This window comes from Haemorhous mexicanus, chromosome 7, assembly GCF_027477595.1.
Source record: "Haemorhous mexicanus isolate bHaeMex1 chromosome 7, bHaeMex1.pri, whole genome shotgun sequence".
In the NCBI taxonomy this organism is placed as follows: domain Eukaryota; kingdom Metazoa; phylum Chordata; class Aves; order Passeriformes; family Fringillidae; genus Haemorhous; species Haemorhous mexicanus.
The window spans coordinates 21,566,110-21,592,584 of NC_082347.1; the positions used below are offsets into that span (position 1 = coordinate 21,566,110).

General features: G+C 37.0%; 1 protein-coding gene across 2 annotated transcripts in view; it reads right to left on the reverse strand.

The window, feature by feature from the left end:
- The window catches only part of ADK (adenosine kinase), a 270,420-nt gene that overhangs the window by 62,622 nt on the left and 181,323 nt on the right, over positions 1-26,475 (reverse strand). For both annotated transcript variants that reach the window (XM_059851341.1, XM_059851342.1), the window contains exon 7: positions 15,916-16,086. In XM_059851341.1, coding sequence (XP_059707324.1) covers positions 15,916-16,086 — 171 coding nt within the window. The remainder of the gene's footprint in view (positions 1-15,915; positions 16,087-26,475) is intronic.

Sequence of the window (26,475 nt, forward strand, 5' to 3'; positions counted from 1 at the left end):
TTACATTACATGTATGGCTTGGAAGTCCAACGCTTCAGAAACAAAGCGACCAGTGTTCTGTGACAGCTGCGTTATATCATGCTATCCAATGGATTAGGATGGCCATGGAGACTGGAAGGCCCAGCCAGCTATCAGTGATGAGGGAAGTACAGCTGAGTAAGTCTTTTACAGAACATATACCAACATATGCCCAGTGACTGGACAAATATCAACAGACACCCTTTTAAACTAGAGAATCCTGCTGCAGGAAAAAAAGAGAAAAGGTGCTAATTTTATGTATGATGAGAAAGCATCCATTTTAATGCATTATTGATGTTCTGGTCATCTCTCTAATGCCAATATTAAGTCCTATTTTTCACTTAAAGCAGATATTTGACCTCTGTTTTCTGTGACATATACTGTATCATAACCTTACATGCTTTCAATATATTTTCTGAGTGTACAAGAACTTTATTTATGAATCCTTTGACAACTAGGTCCTTTACCATAGATACTCGCTGGCTGTATCCCAAAGGGTTTACCAAATATCATAAGTAATTATCATTTGAAATTCGACATTTGGGCTAGATTCAAAGATGGAAATTGGTACACACACTATTCACAATGACTTTATCTAATTATATCTAGAAGGACTGAAACAGTGCAGGCAGCTTTAACATGGGATCACTGAAATGGTAGTTATCAGTCCTTGCCTCATGATTTTATAGACTGTAACAATTTATCTTTGGGAAAGAAGCTCAAGGACTGTTTTTTATTTTCTTACTTTTAGATGGACTGTCACTAAATAACTACATCCCTAACAAAAAACAAATCCATGTCTCTGCTGCCCTAGCTACACTGTACAGAGGGAACCTGAGACAGAAACTTCAGGTCTAGAAAGGGACAGCAGGGAGCAAGATCTCCATATTCCTCCAGCAGTAAATTCTTAGATCAACTCAGGCTGCAATGTGCAACTTCACACTAATATAACTGCAAATCACCCCTCACAGGCTTCATTCACCAGTGGTGCTCTCACTTCATTGTGCTGCTTTGCTGATGCAGAAATTACACAAGTACAGGTTAACAGGCTGGTGCACTGTGGCTGTTTGTCTCATGCTCTGTTACATCTGGAAATCTGCTTTTATGAGTCAACACCGATACAAAACAAATTAAGGTTGATACCACTTGAGAAGAATAGAATTTTTGCATTGCTGTGTAATCCTTGGTCTTTTCTTTGGAGTTCAGGTATGATGCTTTTAAAAAGCCATAATGATAATGATGATAATGGTGATAACAACAAAACACTATTAATAATTAATATTAATAAGGACAATAATAATAATAATCCAGAATGAACATTTACATCAAGTCGATATCAGTAAAAATCAGGGTATGAACTGATAACTTCAGTATTAAGAACTGCAAGGATGCTTTAAGAATTTTGCAATCCACAGCTTCAATATAAATTCAGAAAACTGAGGGTTAGGCTGATATTGAAAAAAAATCAACTATACTAAGGTAAAAGATAGACAAGCAAGTTACTCATTAACTCCTGCTGGTCTTGATACTACAAATGAAAACATAAAAAAGTCCAATGTTCTGAAAACGTAATTCCCAGCTAATTTACTTCTCCAAACACTAAAATATTTAGTAACAACAACAATTATTCTGCAGTTTTACTACTGCAGGATACTGTACCATTAGTACTCTCAACAGCAGGACTGAGACACGTCAGCTCCTTCAGGGTGCTCTTGTGCTAACAGAGGACCAACTTAACAAAGAGCCAGCTACTTCTTACAGATCTTGCATCACACAAACCCTGCTGTCACATTAAAAACTAATGTGGAAATGCAGGGAAGCCCAACCTCCTTTCCCTTTGCTCCCCTGCGTAAGAGTTAGGTATAATTCAGTTAATGTATTCTTAGCCCACAAGCTTTCACTCTGTTCTGCTAGAATTCAACAGTTGTTTTAAAACATGGGGACTACTACTGAAAGTTGCTGGAAGTATTCATGCAGGAAGCTGAAAAGATTGACAGTGAATTTTTTTACTTATATAGCAAAGACTAATTTGTATTTTACGCTGTTTCAGCAGTCTTTGACTGTTTTCTTCAAAATCACTGGCTCAGTGGCACCATATGGAGCATGTTGAACTTAAGGTACCAAGAATGTGTCCAAGATATATCTCACTCCAGTGTGTTAAAACATTCCACCCTGCAGCTGTCATTATAGGAATATAATTCATACCCTAAAGTTTAAAGAAAAACAGTGTAGCTTACTATGCTTACAAAAATACAAGATTCTTTTGGTTCCAAGTAACAGTCAGTAAATGGAAAACAGTTAATCTTAAAAACTGCTGTCTTAAATATTTGAAATTTTAACTGATCATGAACTGCTTTAATTCTGCATGATATTTAAGACTGAAAGCAAACAAAAAAAAAAAAAAAACCACCATGGAAGAGAATAAGAGAATTCCTAAAAAAAACATATAAAGGGACTTGTATATCCAATGTTAACACAGACCATCATTACTTTTTTTCTTTTCCAGTCACTGCATTTATTTTAAAAATTTATATATGAGATTATGGAGCAAAAACCTTTTGTAATGGCACTGAACAAGTGTATCATCAGTGTTACGAGATTCCACCTCTCTCTGGTCATTACTTCTCTCTATTCATTTTTTTAATCTCTGTTCAAAATGTAAGTTTCTCAGGACAAGGCATGCCTCTTACTCTGTTTTGCACAGTATAGATACATATTTTGCGCACTTACTACATTTTGCACACATACACTGCACAGTATATGTTTTGCAGTGTATAGAACTGCAAACATCAGCTATAAAGTTAATTGCTGCAATAATAAGGATAGGAGATAGGCAAGAAAAAAAGAACACATGATGGTCTCTTAGAAAAGCTGTCTTGGGATGCACACATAATTCAAATAGTCAGTTCACGAGATAGTAATGCAAGATGCCTTAGAAAAGGATCTGCAAACCCCCATTTTTACATGCCAACCCATCATCTAGTGTGTATAAGATATGTTTCAGATGAAAACTATTTTAGACACTTTAAAAATTTTATTGATACGGTTTCTCACAGGCCTTTCTCTGCAAAGCAGGAAGTTGTATGAGGCTCAAGGGAAAATGTTTCAGAAATCTTTAAGGTCATCTCATGATAGCTCACTGACAAATGGCAAACTCCTGTGTAAGGCTTAATACCCTGGAGGCCTCCACGGGCAGGCAGCGAGGGGTGTGTGCCCCGCCCCAAGGTGGGGATCTCCCCTGGACACCAGTGCCAATCCTCCATGAGCAGTCACCCAAGGACCAGGGGCACTGGGGCAGGCCTGAACACTGCCTGCCTGTGGCTCCAGCCAGGGTAACAGGAAGGAGACATTTCATACTTGCAGAGAGCTTACTGGGAACATGGGAAGGGTTTCTGCAGGTCGTTTACAACAGCAAGAGGGCAAGTTGGGGTGGTTTGGAGCACAGAAGGTGGCTCCTGGGAGACAGCAGTAACTCAGACTCAGTAATAAGTGCTATCAAAGACCTGGGTATGCTTTCCTCATAGCTGAAACGGGCAACATAAGATCCACACAACTGCTTGAAAATGTGGAATTGAAATAGGAAAACATTGCAGAGTTATACAAAACTTGCACTCCAGGCTGTGGCTTGATATGAAGTGCTTGATTCTAGAAAAATTAAAAGCAAGAAATACACAAGAAAAAAGAAGCCGTTAAGGAAATGTTATGAAATGGTAAGCATTGTGTAAAATATTGCAACTCCAATGTCAATTTAAATTAGTAACAGCGTTTGGGCAGCTTAGCATAGATAAAATTAGTTACATCTCAAATAGTTTTCAGGATCAATTGGTTATATTTCAAATCTCCTTTCGTGAATTTTATTTAAATGAAGAATAATTTTTCGTCCTTGTAACCCTGAGCAAGGATTTATTGAAGAAGATCTTACTAACAAATAAAAAACCAGTAGCATGGAAAATATTTTTCAAATCTAATAAAAAATTAATTTGAAACATTTCTACATATTATATAATTACCCAATTCTCTGCATCCACCTAACTCTCAAAATCATTACATTATCATTGAATGTACAAGATTGTAAAATAGAAAAATTAGGGAGTTTGCTTTGTGTTTCATGTAATGAAACACAATTCTAAAAGTTGTTATCTTGAACAGCATCCACAAGACAGAATATCTGTATAACTTACTCCTGAATTAAGCATTTTTCTGGTCTAATAGCATTGTTCAATAATCTATTACCTGCTCTCTTCCCACTAAATCTATGCAAATGTCCTCCAAAGTAGGTAACTTCTGCAAATTTATGTTGCAATATTTTACACAATGCATTTTTCAAATTCAAGTAACAATAAAGAGAAACTTGTTTAAGAGTAGCAGAGGTTAAGCATGGTTAAAAAGTGATAATTGAAATTTAAGTTCCTAAAAAAAACCAACTCCAATGGAAGAGGTACAAAATGAATCCCTATGGCCTGAATAAGGTTTGTTACAATGAAGACCCTCCCATAAAATACTTGATATATTTACCATAAATGAAAAGATAACTTTGTGATAGGTTATGTTGTCACTTCCTTGCATACTTAAAAATTATCCCCAGAACATGGCTGAAGATGATCTTAACACCCTTAACACTTTGATCTTGATTTTAGCTTTTTCCACCTGAAATATATACATGCACCACTCATCCTGGGACACAGAGCTCTTGCTTGAAATATTAAAGAAACTCATCTGCAAGTAAAGCTAATATGGACTCCTGAAACATAGGGTTTTCATGGGGTCTAAATAACGGGTCCAACCTCCCACCATTCTACACTTGAGAATGCTCCTGTGTCCACCCACCTCTGAGGTAATGCTTGCTCAGAGATGGGTTACAACTGGCAGCATAAGGCTATGTACTTCTTCAGCTCTTTTCATGACTTTAGATTCTAGAAGAAAGGAATTTGGTTCCAGATGATGAGTGTTCTTTTTTGAGCAGTGAGATTCAGTAGTTTGACTCATTATCGTAATTCACATATACCAAGATGCAGCTCCATCCAAATCTGGCATTTACTTTGATGTTCAAATCAAATGCATAGTGTTTGGCAACTACATATGCAGAATTTAAATTGACTGATCCATTTATCTGAAACTGGTATGTGTCCAAGACCACTCACAGATGTATTTCTCCTGCTCTAGTAGAAATTCCAACAAGACGAAAAAGACATGTTAATCAGAGCTGCTCCAAAATAACACATACAGCAAATATTGTGTGTTAAGACCATCTGACTGCCCATCCATGCTTCAAAAGAAGTTAAGAAAAACCAGGTAAACTGTTTTGGGTTATTTTTTTTACTGATGGTAAAAGATACCTGTGATTCCATGAATATTCAGATATTTTTCCAGTTGCAGGGAGGTCCTCCTTGCAGAGGAATCAGGACTACCACAACAACACATTTTATGGCTACCACTTAATTTCTCATGAAAATTCCAGTTCTTTTTTAATTTAAAGGACTGTTGCACACCCTGGAGAGGTCAACTCTCTGACAAGCAAGTTAAACATGCCCTGGTTTCTCAGAGGAATCTTGGAGCAAAAATACGCTTTATCAAAAGAGATCCTAAAGAGAACCTAATTCTGTCAGGTCTCTTACCTGCCAGGGATCAAAAATACTGTCTATAGCTTGGCCTCTCAGATTCTCAAAAACAGAATCCTACAGAAGGGCAGCCCCAGACAAAGAGAAATGAACATGCTTGTGCTGTTGATTGGTGCCTGCAGACTGGCTTAGACTCATGAGAAAATAACAAATAGCAAAATGAAGAAGCAGAATTTCTCAAGTTCTCAATAAAGATATTGAATTTCTCTCGATTTGAGATCCATGAGTTTCCAGCATCAGAAAAATTTAAAATTTTAGAATTCCTAACTCCAGAAATACTTGGGACATCTTCAAACAGCTTTTTCAACTAGCAAGGCTATACCTTGACAACAGCAAAACAGCTTGAGAGGTATCACAAAGGACAGGCTGGCTGGGGATCCTAAGGGTGTTCCACTGGAATGTGTGGAACCTTGCCACTGCCTTCAGGTGAGTTTCTCCAACGTTAAAGGTTTTTGCCTATTGAAAGCACAGCCCAGCTGGGGCTGAGCTGCAGCCCAGCTCATTTGGTGGGACCAGAAGCAGATGCTGATGGCCAGTTCCTTTGCAAGGGTGGACCAGAAGTCCTTCTCCTGAGCTGTGGAGGAAGAAAGAAACTTTCTACTTGTAAAATTATAGACTTCAGATAATATAAATTGAAGATGATGGACACAACTGTTCCTAGGATTTCAAGTTCAGAGTAGGGGGTTCCCCTCTACACCCCTAGAAACATAACCAACCAACAGACAGGTTTATGTATTTCAAAAGTTCTACTGTCCCAGCCATGAAACCGCTACAATTCTGTCCTTTAGAGGGAAGCTCCTGCACCTGGAAACCGCTGCAGCAGGGAAAGCAAACTGACTCGTGGCTGCTTGTTTCCCTGATGTAATTGCATTTGCTGCTGGTTCTGACACAGAATATGAGGAGTCAAAGAAGGGTTTGAGGACTTAAAGAGCAACATTTTGACAATGTTACTTATCACATGTGGATTAGCAGTAGTTTTACTAAAGTACAGGTTTAATGGATCATTTCTCTGGAGAGCAAAAAAAAAAAAAAAAAAACAAACCAATGCAATGACTAGGGAGGGATAAGTTCTATTAGCTTAGAACAAAAAACTTATACAGCAAAGCAACTTCTCCACATTCTTATACAGCAAAGCAACTTCTCCAACTTCTTCATTTCTTCCCTGATAGGTCAGTATTTAAACAAATGGATTTTTAGGTCAGAATATGACCATAAAACCTAAAAATACAGCTTAAGGACACACTTTGATGTGCCTGCAAAATTATCACCCAAAGGCTATTATAAACAGTGTGGCTTAAGTTTATAAATAAGGCAAGGTTTTAGAGATCAATTAATGCCTTTGGGAAAACCATGGATGCTTTTATCTATCTTTCCATAGCTGCAATATATTTTTTCTATTTCTTTTACAAGCTTATTTTCTGCTTTTAGAAAAACTCTGAAAAAAATTAAAATTAGCAAAATATTTTTGCAACCCTTACATGTATTTATGCCCCATTGCATATGCTCCATAATATATGCACAATTAGCTTTCAATTTAATGTCATTACCTAAACTCTGAATTATAATTAAAAAATAAAATACAGATTTTAATCAGTAATAGTTCAGCATAAGCCCATTCTAAATACCCTCAATGTTTATGTCAGCACATGAAGGAAAAATCTCTCTTCATTAATTTACTTATACATAGCAACTTTCCAATAGTCTTAAGGAAACATCCGTGGATTAAATTTATTCTTATAAAATCTACAGAAGGAATCCTGGTAACAGAAGATTATGTAGCTAATTGGAAAGAAGAGAGGGTTCAAATGCCTAATTTTGCTCTTTGCTGAAGCAAGCCAGAAAAATGAAACTAGCTAATAGATTTATAATGAGATGTGAAACTCTCTTGAGGGAATAAAAATATTATATGAGCTATATAAACAGAAAGAAGGAAGGTGTTGACAGAGAAAGATAACATGAGAGAAAGAACAAGGCTGAAACTGCAGTTTTGAAAAAATAGTGCTACGCAATAGTACAGAAAAATAGGTTAACATAATAATGATATTGCCAATTCTATTCCAAAACCCCCAAACCACGTTTTCAAGATTCTGAACATTAGCATGGACCTACTACTGTCTCCTCAACTATCCTTCCTTTTTCTCCCCTTTCAAGAACCTTTGTTCAGACTCAAATTCATAAGCACAGGAAGCATCAATACATACTCTTTAGGTAAAAACTGTCTCTTTTATATAAAAAACCTCTGTTCAAGAACATTTACAGCTAATTTACAACTTATCCATTCATAATAACATTTAAGTCAGTCAATAATTGTTTCTTTGCTGTACTGCCTGGGAGACCCTAACAGCTATTGGCTGCTTATATCTGATGAAACAGAGAGGTTATCATGCTTTCTCTTTCAAAGTCCTTTGTAGCACCATGCATTAGCCTCTCATCTAATCAGATCTAGTGATTGTGTTGTTCGAGAAAGCTGGACCAGCTCAGTGATTAACAGCAGTCTGGCCCACAGAACTCACTCTTGCTCTGGATGTAAAATTGTTAATCTGAGTAAAGGGGGCAGATGACATCATGTGATAAGGGCAGGTGAGAGAGGTCTGCATCAGCTCACACTTAGATGCTGTCCACGGGGATAACATGGTACTGCAGCCTTACAATCTGCAAGGACTATCTATAACCGGGGGACAATCTCCACCATATGCTGCCATAAGAGGCTTTAGCATAACCTAATCTTCTGAATAAGAAACTGGCTGTATCTGCCCTAAACAGGGCTTGAAATGTGGAGGCATGGAATTAACCTTAGCTGGACTGGAAAACAAAGCCTTATTGTAATGTATTTTTCACCTGCATTGTTATCTGCAAATATCTCTGTGAAATTGAAAAGTTCTGAATTTACACTGATTTAATGAAGCTTTTGTGAACATTTCAGCTTCTGTTCTTCTTGTTCGTATCAACTGCGTAACTCAATTTTATTCACACTCTTATTTTTGCAGTTCTTAAATTATATATTCGATATTATATATTATACATTTTTGCCCTAGTGATCTGAGTATTAAAAGGCATATGTTGTTTACCTTTGAAAGCCTTTCTGAGACATATTAATATTATAGAGAAACCTGAAAGCCAGATTCTGCAGGTTCTTTCCTCCAGACAGGTGAGTTTTGTCCAAGATGTATTCAGCAGCTGAACACATTTCAGGACACTTAACTGAAGAAAAAAGTTAGAATTCAATTTTGCTTGTTCCTGGCTCTGCTCTTGCTGTATGACCTTGGGCAAATAACCTTTCAATTGTCCACCTGTAAAACAGTCAAGACTACACACCCACCTTATTGGTTTATTCTGAGCTTTAATGTTTATGAAGTGTTATGAGACGCTCTGGGAAGTGCTACAAAATGAAAAGGGTTATCAATCATTGTCAGTAAAACACAAGCTGCCGAAAAACCGTGGAATCTGCTTTCCTCTCTCGAAGGACATTCTGTCTTGTGCTGCCTGTTCTCCAGTATTCACAGTCTTAAAAGTATCTCAACACTGCATAGCATAAGGAAGGATAAATATCCCTAAGCATTCTGAGAGACTACCAGAAAATATTTTTAGTTTTAAGAAATGAAGTCTGTTGTTAAGTATAAGCTTTGCTTCTAAATACCTGCTTGTTTCCCATAACAGGAAACAAGAAAGACATTTTTCGAGATAGGCTTCCTAAATTGCTTAAATAGCTAGATATTAGCTGAAAGCAGCACTAAATATAAATTTAAATACTTGGCTCTCAATTTTCCTTTCATTCATGATGTACTAGGTAAACTACACTAAAATAATTACTTGCTTATTACTCATGAATTTCAGTGCAGCAGCTGAGACAATATAGATAAATAAGATGATTAATTGAGACAGAATGAATCACAACAAAAAATGTTGCTGTAAAAGGTATGGTTAACTCCACAGTGATTCATATCATTTCAGATAACAGGGCTTTTATCAAAAACGGCTGCAAGGTTGGGAAATGATTTAAAAGCATTTTATCTTAGAGAGCCACTGCAGTTCACATGGGAGAGGAGGAAAAAAAAAGAGGAGAGAAGAAGCAGCAGATTCAGTGTCTGCAGCTGAAATAGCCTTGGGCTGTTTCAGCATCCTTCCCACAGCACATCTTTACAACACACCACTGACATTATCAACCTCCCTTGTGCTAGAGACCCTCTCATTTTTCAGATGGCCACAATTTATTAGATATTCCACTACTGAGAAAGTTAATTCTATGAATTAAGGAGCAATATTACAACACCATAGCTGTCCTATAATTGAAAACACAACATCTATCACAGGAAAAGGGCATCAAAATTCTACAAAGGCATCAAATAAAAATAGTATTTATTTTTCCTCCATTCAGAATTACAATTTTTAATTCCCAGGCTCCCTCCAAAGGCTTTGCAGAAATCTTAAATGTAAGATTTATAAAAATAAATACTATCTGTTTACTGCAGTTTGGAAAAGCAAACACCATCAGCAGCTGACCTTAAAAACCTCTACCTGTTAAAATAGAAGGGAAGATGAGATGTCTCCTCACAAAATTTTTTCCCATGTGTATTTAATAAACTGGGTCAGAATATCTGACTATGATTTTTAACTGAACCACAGATTCCCTGTAGGGAACTGTGCAAACCTCAGTCTCTCACCCAGCCTAGGAACTGAAGATAATTATCCTCACCTGTGGGGCAAGTTTCTGAGAACTGGAAGTACAACAAAAAAGAAAATATCAGTATATAAACTGAAATGCAAAACACCAACACCCAACTTAATGTAGTTTAACATGATTACTGTTTCTGAAAATTTAATTCCAAGTGAACAGAGATGTAGAAGGGAAAGGCTGAACTCTTAAGGATGATAACTTGCCAACAACCAGTGACTGAAAATAACCTCTCCATGTAGACCAGGTCCAGTAAGACAAGAAGAAAATGTTTCTTAAGGGCTCTTTACATAACATACATGCAAGTCAGCAGTACTAAAATGAGCCTCTTCAAGATACTCTGTTTCAAATAACACCTATTATTTGCCTTTCAATAATAATTATAAATGCTTACTTGAAAATGCTTCAAACAGAAACATCAACTTAGTGATATTTATGGCATGACCAGTGATTCTTTGCTATGTTCATCACTTCTTAGTCCCATCTGATGCTGAAGAACAGACTGAAATGTTGGTCTCTCTTTCATTATTTATTGAAAGTCAAGTTGTATTTCCCTTCTTCCCCACACCAAATTACATCTGCCATCTGATTTTCTCCTGACTCCTACTTCTTATATGTTTCCTCAAAGTCAGACAACTCACCAGTGTAAAGGGACTCTCATGGTTGTGGAAAGCTATGTGCTAGGTCTAGAAACAGTAGGAATTGCACTGTGTAAATTCATATCAATTCAGTTATGCCACTATGAATGCACACAAGTTTAAGAGAATCACCATACAGCTCATCTATCTTAAGAAAGTGATTATGCCTCATTCAAGATTTTTCTGGGCTGTGGGCAGATTCCCAAGCCTGCAGGTATCCATCTGATCCCAGGTCATAATGGAGCAGAGGAAATTTGCAGGTGGAACTGAAGGTTGTTCTCAGTGTCATATCTTGTATGCAATATGTAATATATCAAATTATGTGGCGTTAGAGTTTACAGTAAGGAAATAGACAAATTTGTTTGGAAACTGCCATTTAGGTGTAAATCCTAGTGTGTTTAACACAGTTTATGCCAGAAAATTTACCAGTATTTCCATTCCCTCCCTCAGCTAAAACAAGCACAAAACTACAGACTGCCTGCAAGTTCAAAATAAGGAGTTAATTAATCTCACCATAATCTCACCAAAATCCCACCAACTCCTCTGTTTTATATTAACTGTTTTTCATCACCATTGAAGAGAATTTTCCATGTAATTGAAGAGATTTACCTTTATAAGGACTTAAAAAGGGTATTAAAGGTTGCTGCCCAAACTACCTCTATTTGTAGGGATCTTTCTGCTAGTATTTGATACCTCAGTTGAAAATATTTTAAACAAAGGAGGCACAATGTACCATTCCAGTATAACTGTAAAGAGGAAATGATGACAAGACCCATTAGCTATCTTATTCCAAAGGCATTCATCTCTTTAAAGCTCAGGATTTCTAACCCTAGAACCACCACTCAAGTTATTGTCATTTCTTCTGAAAATGTACAAGTCTTGTACACAACCTGCTTTCTTTTCAGCACATTTGCTGTCACACGAGCAGCAATTTCCCAATGGGCTCACAGATGCTCTGTCTTCACAAAACTTCAGCTTATAATCCTGTAATTAATTTGTTCAGAGACTGGGTGTTTAGAAGTAACAACTCTTTACACTAGAGACAAATACAATCAATTTTTGAAGAATAATTCTTATCTTAGTTTTCTTTATTATTTTGTATTTCAAAAAAATTTCACTATTTCTCTTCTACATAACCTCCTAAACCTCTATGGATTGCTGTACACTGAATAGTACAAGTTTATCATTGGTTTATTGTTTCTGTTGTAAAGCACCAGAAGAAAAGTTCAATGTGTCTATAACTCCAAAGTTTCTAAATTCTAAAATTTTTCAGTGATGCCCTGCCTACACATAGCAAGAAACCCCGGAAGATCTTTACCACATCAATATCAACAAATATTCCTTTGAGTCATGACCTGGTGCCAGATGCGAAGATCAATCATGTGAAAACCTTGCAGTCTCCCTTAAATCCTGAAGGAACTGCTATGTGCCCATGCAAAAATACACAGACTGTTCCCCCAGGGTAGTTTCTTCCCTGAGGAGATGCCACTGTAATTCACATCTTTTGGGGTGACTGGAAATTTAACTAAGATTCCTGCGTCCATTATGGACTTTGATAGGTCAAGTATTTAATATACATCACCAGTTAGCCCTAACCAGGAAAATGGAAAGTGATACATACAAATTTAGTCTCCTTTACTTGCCTAGAAAAATTGCTGTGTAGAAAACTTTCTACGCCTCTGTGTAAAGGTGTTGCTTTCAAAGCTTTCCCTCTTTTGACCATCCTGTTACTGGAAGTTACTCTGAGTTGTAAAATATGTATTCTAAGGTGAGCTTTTACAGCCGAATTAAACAGCAACTTGTGACAAAGCAGTTATCATCAGGAGATAATTGACCTTATTTGAGAGTTAAGCATCCTGAGGCAAAGTAGAGTGTGCTTAATCCTGGCAGGTTAATTATCCAGTGATTATGGTAGCTTGGAAGGTATTACTGCTAAGAACCATTTGCAAAATGACACTATTAAAAAAACCTTAATTTAATAAAAATTAAAAGCGATGACAATAATCAAGTTCTTCAGTCATGTATTGCTAGATAATGACTGCAGAATGGCCCTACTTGGTTAACTGCAATGACCATATAATTCTTCCTATTCTGAATGTTCTGTGCTAAATTTGTTATATGAAGTACTGTTAATAAATACAAAAAAAAAATTAAGACAAGATGTTTAGGTGGGTTATAAATGAGATTTAAATAAATTATCACACCACCAGTGGTCACTGAGTTAATACACTGAAATTGATACATATACTGTTACATGAGCTATTACCACAGCATTCAGTGTCTAAACTGCAGTTAAGGGTATGCTGGCATTTACATTCAAAACTAGAATATTTATTCTGAGAGGTTTATAACTTGCCCATTTTAATTACCATCTGGCTGAAACTTGAAATAACCAATCTCCATTCAGATGTAAATTTTTAAGTAGAAGATGTAATTTAAAATCACTTTGCCAATTGTTTTTAGTTTAGGAATGGCAGCAATTTGGAATTTTGCTGCACTTGGATGTTTTCGTATTATTCAAAAAATAAACAGCTCAGTGCTTAACAATAGAATTTTATTGGACTATAAAGTGAAGATAAATATAGGGAAGAATAAAATTGTGTCTAAGAGTACTGTTTGTACTAATGAAGTAACAACCACCCAACTTAGTATGCCTTGCTCATTTGTTAACTTATGCACTTGCACTGATGGAAGATGCAGCATAAAGCAAAAGGAAATCACACCAAATGGACAAACACTTGGTGTTGGCTAGCTGAAATGGTTCATGGCCCATCAAGATACACACAGACAGAAAAAAAATCCTGAATGTGCTTGAAGTTGAAATTCATATGGGAGGAAAGAAAAAGCACCAAAAGCAAGGGTGGAAGCCACAAAGGCAGAACATGCCAGGCTGAGCTTTGAGTTTTGCAAGCACTCTTTATCAAAAACCATACGCAGAGAGCAGAAATGCCGACAATGAGAAGACACAGAAGCTACTCAAAACCAGAAGTACATCATGCCAAGAGCATGGCTTCAAGTCACACAGAAAGGCAAGACAGTAAACCACTGCAAGCAGCATTTCAACAACTCCAAAGCAGCAATAGCTAGCAGGAAGCTGAGAGTAAAAAGTGACCAGGGTTTCATGACTAGTGTAAGTAACAAAGAGGCTGGTACTCTGAAGTATTTATACACATTGTACTGCCAAGTTTAGGAATGATCACTTAAGTTTAAAAAATAATCTTTTATCCTGATACACACCAAAATGCTTCAGAAATTATATACAGAAAATGCAGGGAGTCTTTCAACTTTAACAAACACAAAAGTACTGCACAGTATTTTTAATAGCAGGTGAATAATACCATAACATACTGAAATGACAGAGGAAAATAACATAGTCTGAATAAAATTTCTGAAATGGGGGTGTCACCTGTATCATGGGCTACTGCTTATAAAATACACAAATGCACAAAAAGTAACAACCTATGAAAAATAGCACCTAATGAACCACTATGAACTGAATTATCCTAATAGGTCAGTGCAGCAATATTTATATAAAAGATGCTTAAGTTTTAATCCCAGAAATTTCTGTGAAGCTCTTCTTCTCTAAAATTATCTAGACTTGGTATTACATAATCTGTGAAGTCTGGCAGGATTTTGTGTTGAGATTACATCGCTATTTAATAAAAATACTCAAAACCATCTTTGTGAGGACTGTATCAAGAAAGATGTACAAAGGCAGCAGTTGGAAATAGCAAGAACATGTCTGGAAAATACTTTTTCTGTACAGTTAACTTTAGTTAAAAGGGTTTCCCTTAGCGTACTGCATTTAAAAACATTGCAATTTTCTTTGTTTGAAAAAGAAGTATTTTAATTTTTTTAAAGTCCTAGCTATATCTATAAGGTATTTAAGTATCTGTAACAATGCTAGCCCCTAAGTGGACATGAGGACAATAGTTTAAAGATTGACTTGTGTTGGTGCAAGTCTCTTTGTCACAATCAGGAATAAACACTCACAGGAGTAAGTTGCTTTTCCATCATTTTTCTGTACTCCTGTAGTTATCTTGAGTGACAAACCCACATTTCATTTAGGTGTGTCATGTGTTTCAAGGCTTTTTTCAAACTTTTCCTGCTGAGAAAACTAATAAATATTTAAGAACACTTTCTACAGTGAAGAAAAATCAAAAATGATGAGGGAAATCTGAATTAATTTGGTCTATTAACTTCCAGGCAGAATTTCATGCAATCTGTTTGCCAACTTACCCAGGAAAGATAAGCCTTCCTCTGATGGGCTGCCAGTCCATCCACCATAAAATCAATGAGAACCTTTTAAACCAACTCTTTATTTCTTAGTTTTCTCCTCCCACTTCTCCCCAAAGAGTCATCTTCATCAGAGAAAATGCTATTAATAGCAGCACTCTGGGTAAGGAATTAAGTTACAGGAGCTCAGTAGCAGCCCTTCATATGTTTTCTTGCAAGAGTTAAATTCAGGGTGAGGACATTATGCACGTGGACAGTTATTACAGAGCACCAATGTGTTGGGTGTTTCCTGCTAGAATGAGCAAGCTGTAAACCTCTAACAGGTCAAGTGACATCTTTGGCATCTACTGAAATATCCCAGTCCAGTGACCACAGATTTAACTTTCTAGTGAGACCTCACATGGTCAGATTCCCTCCACAAAAAAGAAGGACCATGAATTACAGAATCCTCAAGGTTGGAAAAGACTTTCAACATCATCAAGTATAACCTCTGACTGACCATCACCCCATCACTGCATCTGCAGCACTAAGTGCCACATCCAGGCTTTTCTTGAACACCTCCAGTGTTCAAGAAAATGCTGACTCCACCACGTCCCTGGGCAGTTTGTTCTTGACAACCCTTGCAGTGAAGAAATTCTTCCTGATATCCAACCTTGAGGCCCAGCTTGAGGCTATGTCCTGGGGAAGCAGGCTCTGAGACACAAACACCTCAGTGCAGGAGATGCAGACTCACCGTTTCATTTCCAAAGAGAACATCCACGTAAGGCATGACTTTCATCATCGGCTCCTTGTAGAACTGGCTTATAAATGGTGCAGAAAGATTCAAGCTGAAGATCTTGTTGTTGGCAGAAGCCTGAGCAGCCACTTTTAATACTGCTTCTGGTGACACTGTCAAGAAGAATCCCTGCAAGCATCAAAACAAATCAATGTATGTTACTAATTTTATATTAGGTACCACATGAAGCATGCTATTCCTGTAAAGTCTCTCCCAACCCACGTTTGTCATACACGTGCACAGATAAAAACTTCTGGGAAATACTGCCTTTCCATTAGGGTATGAAAGAGATGACAAAGAATCTGCATATGCCTACCATCACAGCCCTTCAAAATGAAATGTAACTCCTTACCTCTGCATTCCACGGATTACACTTTCCCATGGCAGCTAAGACTAATGCTCGTATCTTAAAATATGATGTATTACAATTTCCCTTTATAGCACTAGAGTCAATCAGACTGTGCTGCTTAATTCCAAAATCCAGTCTGATGGCTCTATACACAGCTAGGAGACTAATGAAATCCCTAACTTAAACATTAGTACCTTGTTTACAATAAAGGCCTGGGAAATGCTGACTTTGTAGCACTTGTTACTGTTCTGCACAAAAAAACCTAGGGGTTTTCATGTTTCCACATAGGTATTTTATTTGCCTCCTTCTTCCAAAAGTCCTTTCCTTTACTCAGAACATCCACATTGAAGTATCAACTTCCACAAATCACTACTTGTCAACTAAATTATGATTGCTGATTTCAACCCTATGAAGAACAAGGCTGCCATTTTGAATTTAGCATTGCAGATGGTTACCTGAACCACACATGTTCCAGGAGCCATGTAAAGATCCCCTAAAATTTTATTAATCTACTAATTAAACAAAGGCTTAGACTTGCACTAATTAAACAAATTCTGTATGTTTTGTTTTTATAATTCTAAAACTTATTTTACTAACCATTGTCCTAACTCAGTAAATAATAGCAATTTCCAAGCATGAGAGCAAGTGCTAAATTTAAAGCCAGAGATAATGTCTAAGGCACAGTGAGAAACAACTTTAAGGAGGGTCTGACAAATCAAACATCATCTCAGTCCTATCTATAACATTACCACCATGACACTCCAAAAGATGTAATAGCGACACAGTCTTATTTTCCAGTTTTCATCCAGATGATTATGCCTTTGAATCACAGAATAGCTATATTTTCATCCTGCATACTTCAGTTATCAGATCATTTTAGGAATTCTAATCACTAGAAAATATGAGTCTATAGATTAAAGACTACTTTGAGAGTATATCTATTTATTTCTCCTTACTGCACACTTTCCACAGTCTAAAAAATACATGACTGATTTCAAAATCTGGGCACGATTTGCTAGTTGACAATCAAAGTCCAAAGGGCACAAGAATCCTCTGCATGCTGTGGAGCTAGTTAGTACCCTGAAGGACTGGAAGCCTGTAAACATCCAAGCTTCTTTGCTAATTTTACATTCAGAAGAATTAAAATGAACAGTTTCTATAATTTCTAATCTCCATAGCAATCTCTACCATCTTTTAGTATTTTATGTAATGAACAGAGAGATGGATTTAAAAAAAAAACTGTTGCAAACACAAAATAAAATTTTTTCAAGGGTGATATGTTGCCAGCTCTGGATAAATGACAGATTGCTCTGCAGTGGTCTACATAAATAGTAACCTGGTCAAATAATTAGGCTTCTTACCAATTTTAGGCTGAAAACTTCATCTGAAGTAAAATACATCTGATTGTAATTTAAGGTACAGAACACTATCCCCATGAGATCTAACTCAGGCCTGCATCCAACTCCCTTTTCCTTGTAAAGGCATCATAAAAGTGCTGAGATACAGATAGGAGACTTAGCTTTTCAGATCCTGCAAAGAAAAGGCCAGGAAATCTCAAAGGCTATTGCTCTGTCTTCTGGGTTTCTTAAAAATCACTTCTGCCATTTAATTGAATTCTACCATGGTTTTGTTTATATTTTTTTAAATAACTGTTTGACATTAAAACATCTAGAAATTAAGAGTTCTGTATATGACAACTCTTTTCCAAGTATAAAATTTTTTTGCAAAACAAAATTGTAGCAGTACAATCCACACAATGGAATTAAGAAAGTAGGGAGAAAATAAAATTTGATCTGAACAGATATTGATTTAAAGAAACCTAATTCAGCCCCCTCTTCAGGTATTTAAATTGAATTTTTCACTACTTTTAGTAGAATTCCATGCAGCTATGGCCAGTGCAGTTACAGTAACCCAGCTTCCTAAGCTTAAATTACAACCAGAGAAGCCACAGGCCACCCTACTGCGGCATGCTACAATTGTGCACAGGAATGATTCCCCTAAAATCCCCAGGTTTTCTTATATCCCGCTGGGATTCAGAGCAAAGTTGCTCTGTGACTTGCACAGAAACTCAGCCTGCAGACTCTTGCAGCTGCCACTGCTTTTGGTCCAGGCAGATGGATACAAAGGAATGCCTAAGCCAACTACTCTTACCTACTCTAACAATAAACTGTCAGCCAACATTAGCTTTGAGTAGGAGAAGAAGTGTATTCTGTATCACTGGTATAAAAGACTTTGTACTTCACCAGTAGGAAGATCTATTCCCACCAACAAGAAGGTTAAGAGGCTCCTCAGAAGATATTCTAGACCCACCTACATACCTTAGACTACTACAGAGAGTTGTGGAGTCCTACTTACCTGCAAAACCCAAAGGTACTTAAAACAACCATGAGGAAAATACCTCTAATCAAAGGATGAGACAGCTAATAAACAGAAATTCCAACCTGGAAAATGTACATTGCATAAAAAAATGAAATTGCTGTGTATGTATCTACCTTTGTGAAGGAGGGGGATGCTGCTGGACAACCAGCTCAATATGAGCCACCAACATGCCCAGGTGGCCAAGGAGGCCAATGGCATCCTGGCCTGCAGCAAGAATAGTGTAGCCAGTGAGGAGAGTGTGGCAGTGATTGTCCCACTGTACTGGGCACTGGTGAGGCCACACCTCGAGTACTGCTTTCAGTTCTGGGCCCCTGACTCACTGAGCTGCTGGAGCCTGTCCAGCCTAACCAGGCTCAAGGAAGATCTAGAAAACTTGTCTTACAGGAATGGGAGAGGGACCTGGGATTGTTTAGTCTCAAGAGCAGGCCCAGGGGGAACCTCATTTCTTTCTGCAGCTGCTTGAAATGAGACTGCAGTGAAGTGGGGACTGGTCTCTTCTGCTCTGCCTACAAAGGACAAGAGGAAATGGCCTAAAGCTCAGACAGAGGAGACTCAGATTAGATATTAGAAGGGTTTTTTTCATTGTTAGGGTGGTCAGGCATTGGAATAGGTTGCCCAGGGATGTGGGGAAGTCACTATTCCTGGAGGTGTGTAAGAGGCATCAGGATCTGGTGCTGGGTGATGTGATTTAGTGGATATGGGGTTACAGTGGTAGTGCTGGGTTGGATTTGATGTTCTCAAAGGTCTCTTCCAATCCTGATGATTTGATGATAGAAGGACATGTGACAATTGGGCAGTACAGTCACAGGAAGTGAAAGGCAGGAATACTGTACACTAAGAAAACCTAGAAAACATTAAAGGCTATCAGATATATTAGCAGAACACAGCATTCCTTTGGCATTTGCTGATAGAGTATACCAGATGCTACTGCTTCATGATGTGCTACTATTTTCTGCTGCTCAAAATGTAATGAGTGTCTTTTCTATGCCAGGAGGAAGGTACCATTGTACCACAAGCCAGAGAGCAAGGCTGAACCAAAATACAGACCAGGAAAATAGGATGGTAGATTGAATTATTTATATGCATGTTTATATGTACACATGCACAAAGCAATACCATTCTCAGGCACTGTAAGCAGTCCTTTTATTTAAGTACAGTCCTTTGATGGGGAAAACCCCCCATTTTCCTTGTGGGATAAAAAGAAACAAAAAGGAAGAAATGAGAAAAGTGCATTCATGTATTGCAGACACATGGCTATGGGAGATACAGTCGCTTGTAACTTAAGAGCTTTTAAAATTCAATAAGGTGCATACAACAGCAGAGGACAAAGTCAACAGAGGATGTTACACTAATCTCACTGCTACAATATTCAGGAATTCTTTGATGCAGCTCATAAGATATGCCAGGGTACTGTGAATATTGGATAGTCTTTCACATTCACATCTTTTTTCTTTGTAGACACTAGCATTACCAGAAGGATTTGGTGAGTTTACACACCAGTAATTTGTCTTGTAAGCCACCTCTCTCATTTTTATCACACACACAGACCCAAAAGGTTTCTTCAGACCTACACTAAGCTCTTACGGCACCAGCTATAACAGATGTGAAGGCAGCAAATTAAGGATGTCAAAAGTGTCAGCAGCACAGAAACAGAGAGTTTTGAAGAGGTGACCTCATGAAACCAGCACAACTCTGGCTGTGGTGAATGCATTTGTGTATAAGGTGCTCTGTCCAAGCTGAGCAGCCTTGCCTTACACTGCGTTCGTGCACACAAATTCATCTGGATTATGCACATGGAATGTTTGCACAATCAGGATCAAGATTTTTTTTTTCTGAGAGTGTATCTCCAAACAAAAACAGGGCAAGATGATAACAAACTGCCTTGCAATTTGGGATCTGTTACTGTTTAATAGTAAAGAAGCAATATTGCCTCAAAAACATACAGTGATGATAAAAACTGGGATTTCTTTCAACTCACTACCTGTTAAAATGCATTTCTTTCTTTCTAGCTCTTCCAATTTCCTTGCCACTCCCCTTTGCAGAGTGGATTACATGAAAACAACTTAATCATATGAATGACGGGATTTTGAACCATGGTATTCTGAGCTGATTTGGGAATGCCATTTGGTAACAATGTAAAATCAATAAATCCTAAGCGTGAACCAAAATATTTAACTTTCAGGAAAACAGATACAACAGTCTGCTGCCATTTAAGACAAATTATATTCTGCCAACAGGAAAGGAACACATCATTTAATTCAAAATTATTTTATAGCAAGCATTTACATAAAAATACAATTATGATGACATCACAGTGCCATCCATCTGAAGGGTGGAATTTTTCAGACACACAGAAAGCTTGACAGTTATGTAGTGACAGTCCTGATAAATACCACAATTCAGTAAAGCCCTACAGAAATCATCTAACTTCAAGTGTGTTGGCAGTTCCAGTGAGAGAGTGAGAGTGCTGAGGTGCTAGAAAAACTCGCTCCATTACATGACATACAACCAAGCCAGAGCTTTTGGACCTGCTTAAGTTTCCTATGTTCTGCACACAAAGAGAACTTGAAGCCACACACTTGGGCACAAGAGGCATGCCTCAGCTCTGCTGTGCCATCACTCTCATCTGCTGCAGTCTAGCAAAAGTACCAGAGCTTGGAAAGGGTGAGGCGGAACACACGGCAGTCAGTCCCTGAGCTGGAGAAGGAACCACCAGGTAACTGCTCCAGACCAAAGAACTTGCACAAGGCTTCCAGGTGCTCTCATAACCAGAGGAGTCTGAAAGACTTCTGTATTCCAGCCCCTGAACTGCCTGAGCACAGATGGGGTGCAGCCCATGTACCACCCACTGTGAGACACGGCAATGAAATCATCTGCCCTCAGAACAGGAGTCAGAAGGAATCCTCTTGGAATGACAGAGCAAAAACTCTTCATCTTAGTACTTATGTGAGCTTAAAAGAGCAGGGAGCAATTTAAAAACTACCTTTAACATTGAAACATCTGAGCACATTACTTGGAATGTGCAAGACGGTCAAGTTAGCAGATTTATTGACCCCTTACCACTCCAATCTCTCACTTTTGAGCATTTATACTTGCATCTTGTTCCTGCTAGAAATTATTGTTAAATTATTTTCCTTACTGAGCTACGCCAGAATAGTCATGATGATGCAGATAATAAAATACTCAGTATGGGAAAAAACCCTTCAGAAATAATTAACAAGCCCCTACAAATTAAATAATCAACATGACCTTTACTAATAAACGTTCTGGTGACTTTAAAGTAGCATTTTACTTTCTCTAGAAAGGACAAAAGCTCTTTGTAACTATCCACTTGGGAAATGTTCCACTTGGGAAATGTGAAATACATTATTGTTATTTTAATCCATGTACCTGTTCTTCCTGTAAAAGGTAATTCAGGATTTTAGAAAGTACCTAGGCCTAGTATCAATTGCATTTTTGAATTATATTTTATCTCAGTGATAAATCTTATCTCAGTGATCTCAGTGACCAACAAGCAGTTACTTAATGAAACAAAACCCGCTGCTTTTGTCCAGTTCTATTGGAGACAGTTGTTTTAAATCAGGAAGCAAGGACAGCAAGAATGCAACAATTTCTCTGAGTAATTGTTTTGGCTTGTTCCTGTATGCCTTGTTTATTTTTATGAAAGTATTGCTTTATAACTGGAAAATGACTAAGCCATAAACTATTGTTTTATCATTCTGAGTGGCCAGTGTTTCTGTTTTTGATTAAAGCCAAGTTTCAAACAGTTTTCAGGAACATAGGAAAAAACCTAACTGTCAGTAAATGTGCTTATATTGACCATGACACTTTCCTCTATGATGATGCCAACATGTCAGAAGGAGAGGATTGCTTTCAGACTTGAACAGCTTCTTTGTTGCTGAAGTGAACTCTCATTATTGCCATATTTGTATCTATCAGTAGCAGAAAACCTTCAATATCTGGCATTGCATGCTAAAGAAAACAATTATTTTATGCAGATATTACCAATCTATTTTTAATTTTTTTCAGTTTGGAAACATTTTTCAATTCTGTTTACTACTGTTTAAATTTGGCACTCTCTGGGAGTTGTTCTAAGCCAAGCTAAGGACAAAATAATTGTGTGACTTTACTTAGGAGATGTGTACTCACAGTGTAGATGTGAACTTTAACAATGAGGTGGAATACGTGTGCCAGAGAGCATTAATATACCTTCTTTTGGCATAGAGAAACGTCATCCCAAATAAATACATTCTTCTATTTCTTTAAAAAGTACAAAGTTAATTAAGATTTAAATTAATCTTGCCAAAATGAGCTTAAGAATTTGGTTTGACAATGCTCCCTTAAGTCGGCCCCTCTGTGAAAAAGCAAAAACACTTCTCAAATATGCTCTCTCAAATTCAGTATATAGTTTTACCTGAGTTTATTAAACTCAGGGAGTGAGATGTATACATTTAATTATACTGAATTTTTAAGAAAATTTTGGAGGAAGTACTAAACATCATCTGGGAGATAGGAGCCCAGAGATTTTATTACTTCGATTAATAATTCAACCTCTTTTGCCTCTGTTTACCCACTTGCAAAATAGTTATAATGATAAATGCACCTCCATTGGCAGAACCAGTGGGAGGTTTAATTACTTAACATTACTGAAATGACTGAAATTTTGTGTTGAAAGGTATTATAGAGTATAGGGTATTACCATCAATAAAATATAAGCTGCAGATCAAGCAAGCTATGATAAAGAGCAAGACAATTCATTTCCCCTAGTACCCCAGAACCACTTTACCACAATTTTTTTTTCATTCATGCATCTTAAAAATTGTTAAATTGCTGATTAAAGACAGAAACCATTTCTTTCATCTTTCATCCTTTTAAAATAACTTTTATTAGGTTTGTCTAACTTGATTATTAATATGAGGATAATGTTGTGTTTGGATGATAAAATAGACTTCGACATAGTTTTTATTGTTGTAAACAATGTCCAGAAGTCTAAAAATTTGCATCAGTATTATTCACGATCTTTGGAAAAATGAGATAACTGGTTTTCAATCTTAATTGCCAAAATTTTGAGCACAATCCCAGGATCCTCATCCCAGCAAATGAACACTTCAGGAAGCACAGAATAAGGTATGGTGAATTTAGGCCCTCGATGATAGTGCAACATTTGCTTTTTTGTATATGGTTAGTTCCATTAATATAATGTGGCATCTCATAAATTATGTAAACATCAACCATATGTTGAATTCATTCAAGTTTGGTGTGTACATAATATTTACAGTATATTAGTAAATTGAGAGAATCTATGTAACTACAAATGCATAGAGAATTTCTAATTCTCTAGACAGTTAATCCTCAGTTTGAAAGCTCTCTAAGTAAATACTTTAAATAAGCCCATTTCTTGCTTATTAAAATAGCCTTGAACAAGAAGAGAACAAATAGGAGTACTTGCTTAATTAAATTGCTTATATCAGCACAATGGTCTGTTTCATGAATACAGGTTAAACACTCAGAGTGAAACAATGACTGATATTGGTAGATAATCACTGCAGACTGACTGGGTGTCAAAAGGAAAAACAAAGTCTCACCCGGCTCTATATGCTCTATACTGGCATATACTGCTATACCTGCGGCCTCTCTCATGATCCCCAGGTGATGCAGAGGAATGCAACAGTTCCCTAACATGAACAAACACAAGAATGAGTCCAGTGCCCTAGACAGTAAGTCCATCTTACAGATTTCCCTGTTAAGAATGTGGTCATGGTACAATATGTTTCACTTAAATTCAGGTTTGAAAGCAGATACAAAGTAATAAAATACAGGTATCTTTCTCCCTAAGCACTCGAATACTGAAACACTTCAGCAGAAACCTTTCTTCCCTCCCCCAGCTACCTCTGAGATCTTGTAATTTATAAGAACATAGCAGCATGGGGATTAAATATTAATCAAAGTCATTACCATCATCGTTAGAACATATTTCAAGAGCCCCAAAGAAAGAGCATATTATTTCACTAATAAAGATCGTATCATCAGAAATATGTAGCATGGTAGGTATGAAGAGGAAAAAAGAAATGATCAAGTGGTAAGTCAAAAGATTTCTGAAGCTTATAGCACTATTCAAATGCTAACTCATCCTTTAACTGAGTCTGTTCAAACAAGGCAGACTCACCATGGGCAAAACTGAGCTCTACACAGAACCATGGAAGTAACGTTGTTGAAGGAAAAAACCCACCTATGCTAATAAAATAAATTTTTTTTAAAAGAGGGACCCAAACTCCATCAATATATTAGTGAAATTCTGGAGCAGCTCCAAAACTTCATTGGAGATCTGAATTAATTTGATGTGCAATGGGGCTTTCCAAAGCACAACCAGGGCACCTGTAACCAACACTGCTCACAGGATGACTTATTCTTTGCATTAAGGAAATGACCAGCCTTATGAAATAGTAGGACTTCCATTATTTGCAAATTAAGGTGTAAATGATTAATAAAACAAATACCTCTCCCAGTCCCCAAGGTACTTCCTAGCTGATTTTAAAGGGCCTACATATTACTTTCATGTTTAAGCACCACTATTGCATAGAATTAAGGGCAAGTGCAACAAAAAGCTCAGAAGAAGTAAAAATATAATTGGCATATTAATAATAATAATAAAGGATACATTTTTTCAATTTCTGGCTTACCAAGTCACAACAAAGTGAGTTAAATATTTCTTTCAACTATCACTCTTCTCACAACTCTATCGTCTGAACCACAGTTCCAACAAAATGTCTTTCACAGCAAATATAACATTTCCTACGAACATGTAATTAGGTCCTAATCACTTGGATTAATTACCACATCAGGGTTTACAATAAAACATTTATTGCTCACACTTCCACACATTAAAATTAATTATTTAAAAGAACATTAATGTTATTGCTTGGCCTTTTAATTTTCATTATAGAAAGACTCTTACATGGCTGTTTCTGAACACAAGTAAAATGAGGGTCAGGATCTATGCTAATTCTAATAATTATTAATATAGTTGAAATGTGGACAGATGCTAAGCTCTAAACAGAGATATCTTCACTTAAATTAATTTGGGTAATAATAACTGGCTGTAGAATATTTTGAATACGATGAGCTATGTAAGTGTTTTGCATTATTATAGATTGAATAAGCACTTCCTTCAAATTCCAAGGGTGAGGGGGAAATACCCGTAATTATTCGCTTTTTGGAGCCAAGAAATACTTACATTAAGTTTCTATTTCTACTGAACTTATGCGTTCATACCTCAGAAACCTACTTTTAATAGCAGGACCACTACTGGAACCAGGGATAACAGAGTATGTCTTTTACTTCCAGATCTTATAACCTCAGGGGAAACTTCCCTGCTAAGAACATTATTTTCTGCAAAGACATTATTTTTTGTAATGTCATATTATTGGGGGAGTAAGAGACTTTAGTCGGGGCTCCACTTTGCACTGCTATTCAAGATGCTTGAATACCCTAAACGGGTTTATTTTTCTACTGAATATTTTCCACGCCTCTCTACCTGAAACTGACTCCACTCCCATCACATTATGTGCCCATCTTCAGAGAAAATCACACTCCAGATACATGAAATATGACAGGGCAAACACTTTTTTTTCAACGTAACTAAAAATGAAATTTAAAAAAGAAAGTTTTAGAACATTAAAACATCAGGTTAGATGGTCAGCCTATGACAGACATCTAATCTTTCTTGATGCAGAACATCAGTGAGATTACAAGTCCAATGATTCTGAGAACAGGAAGCCCCTGAGACTTAG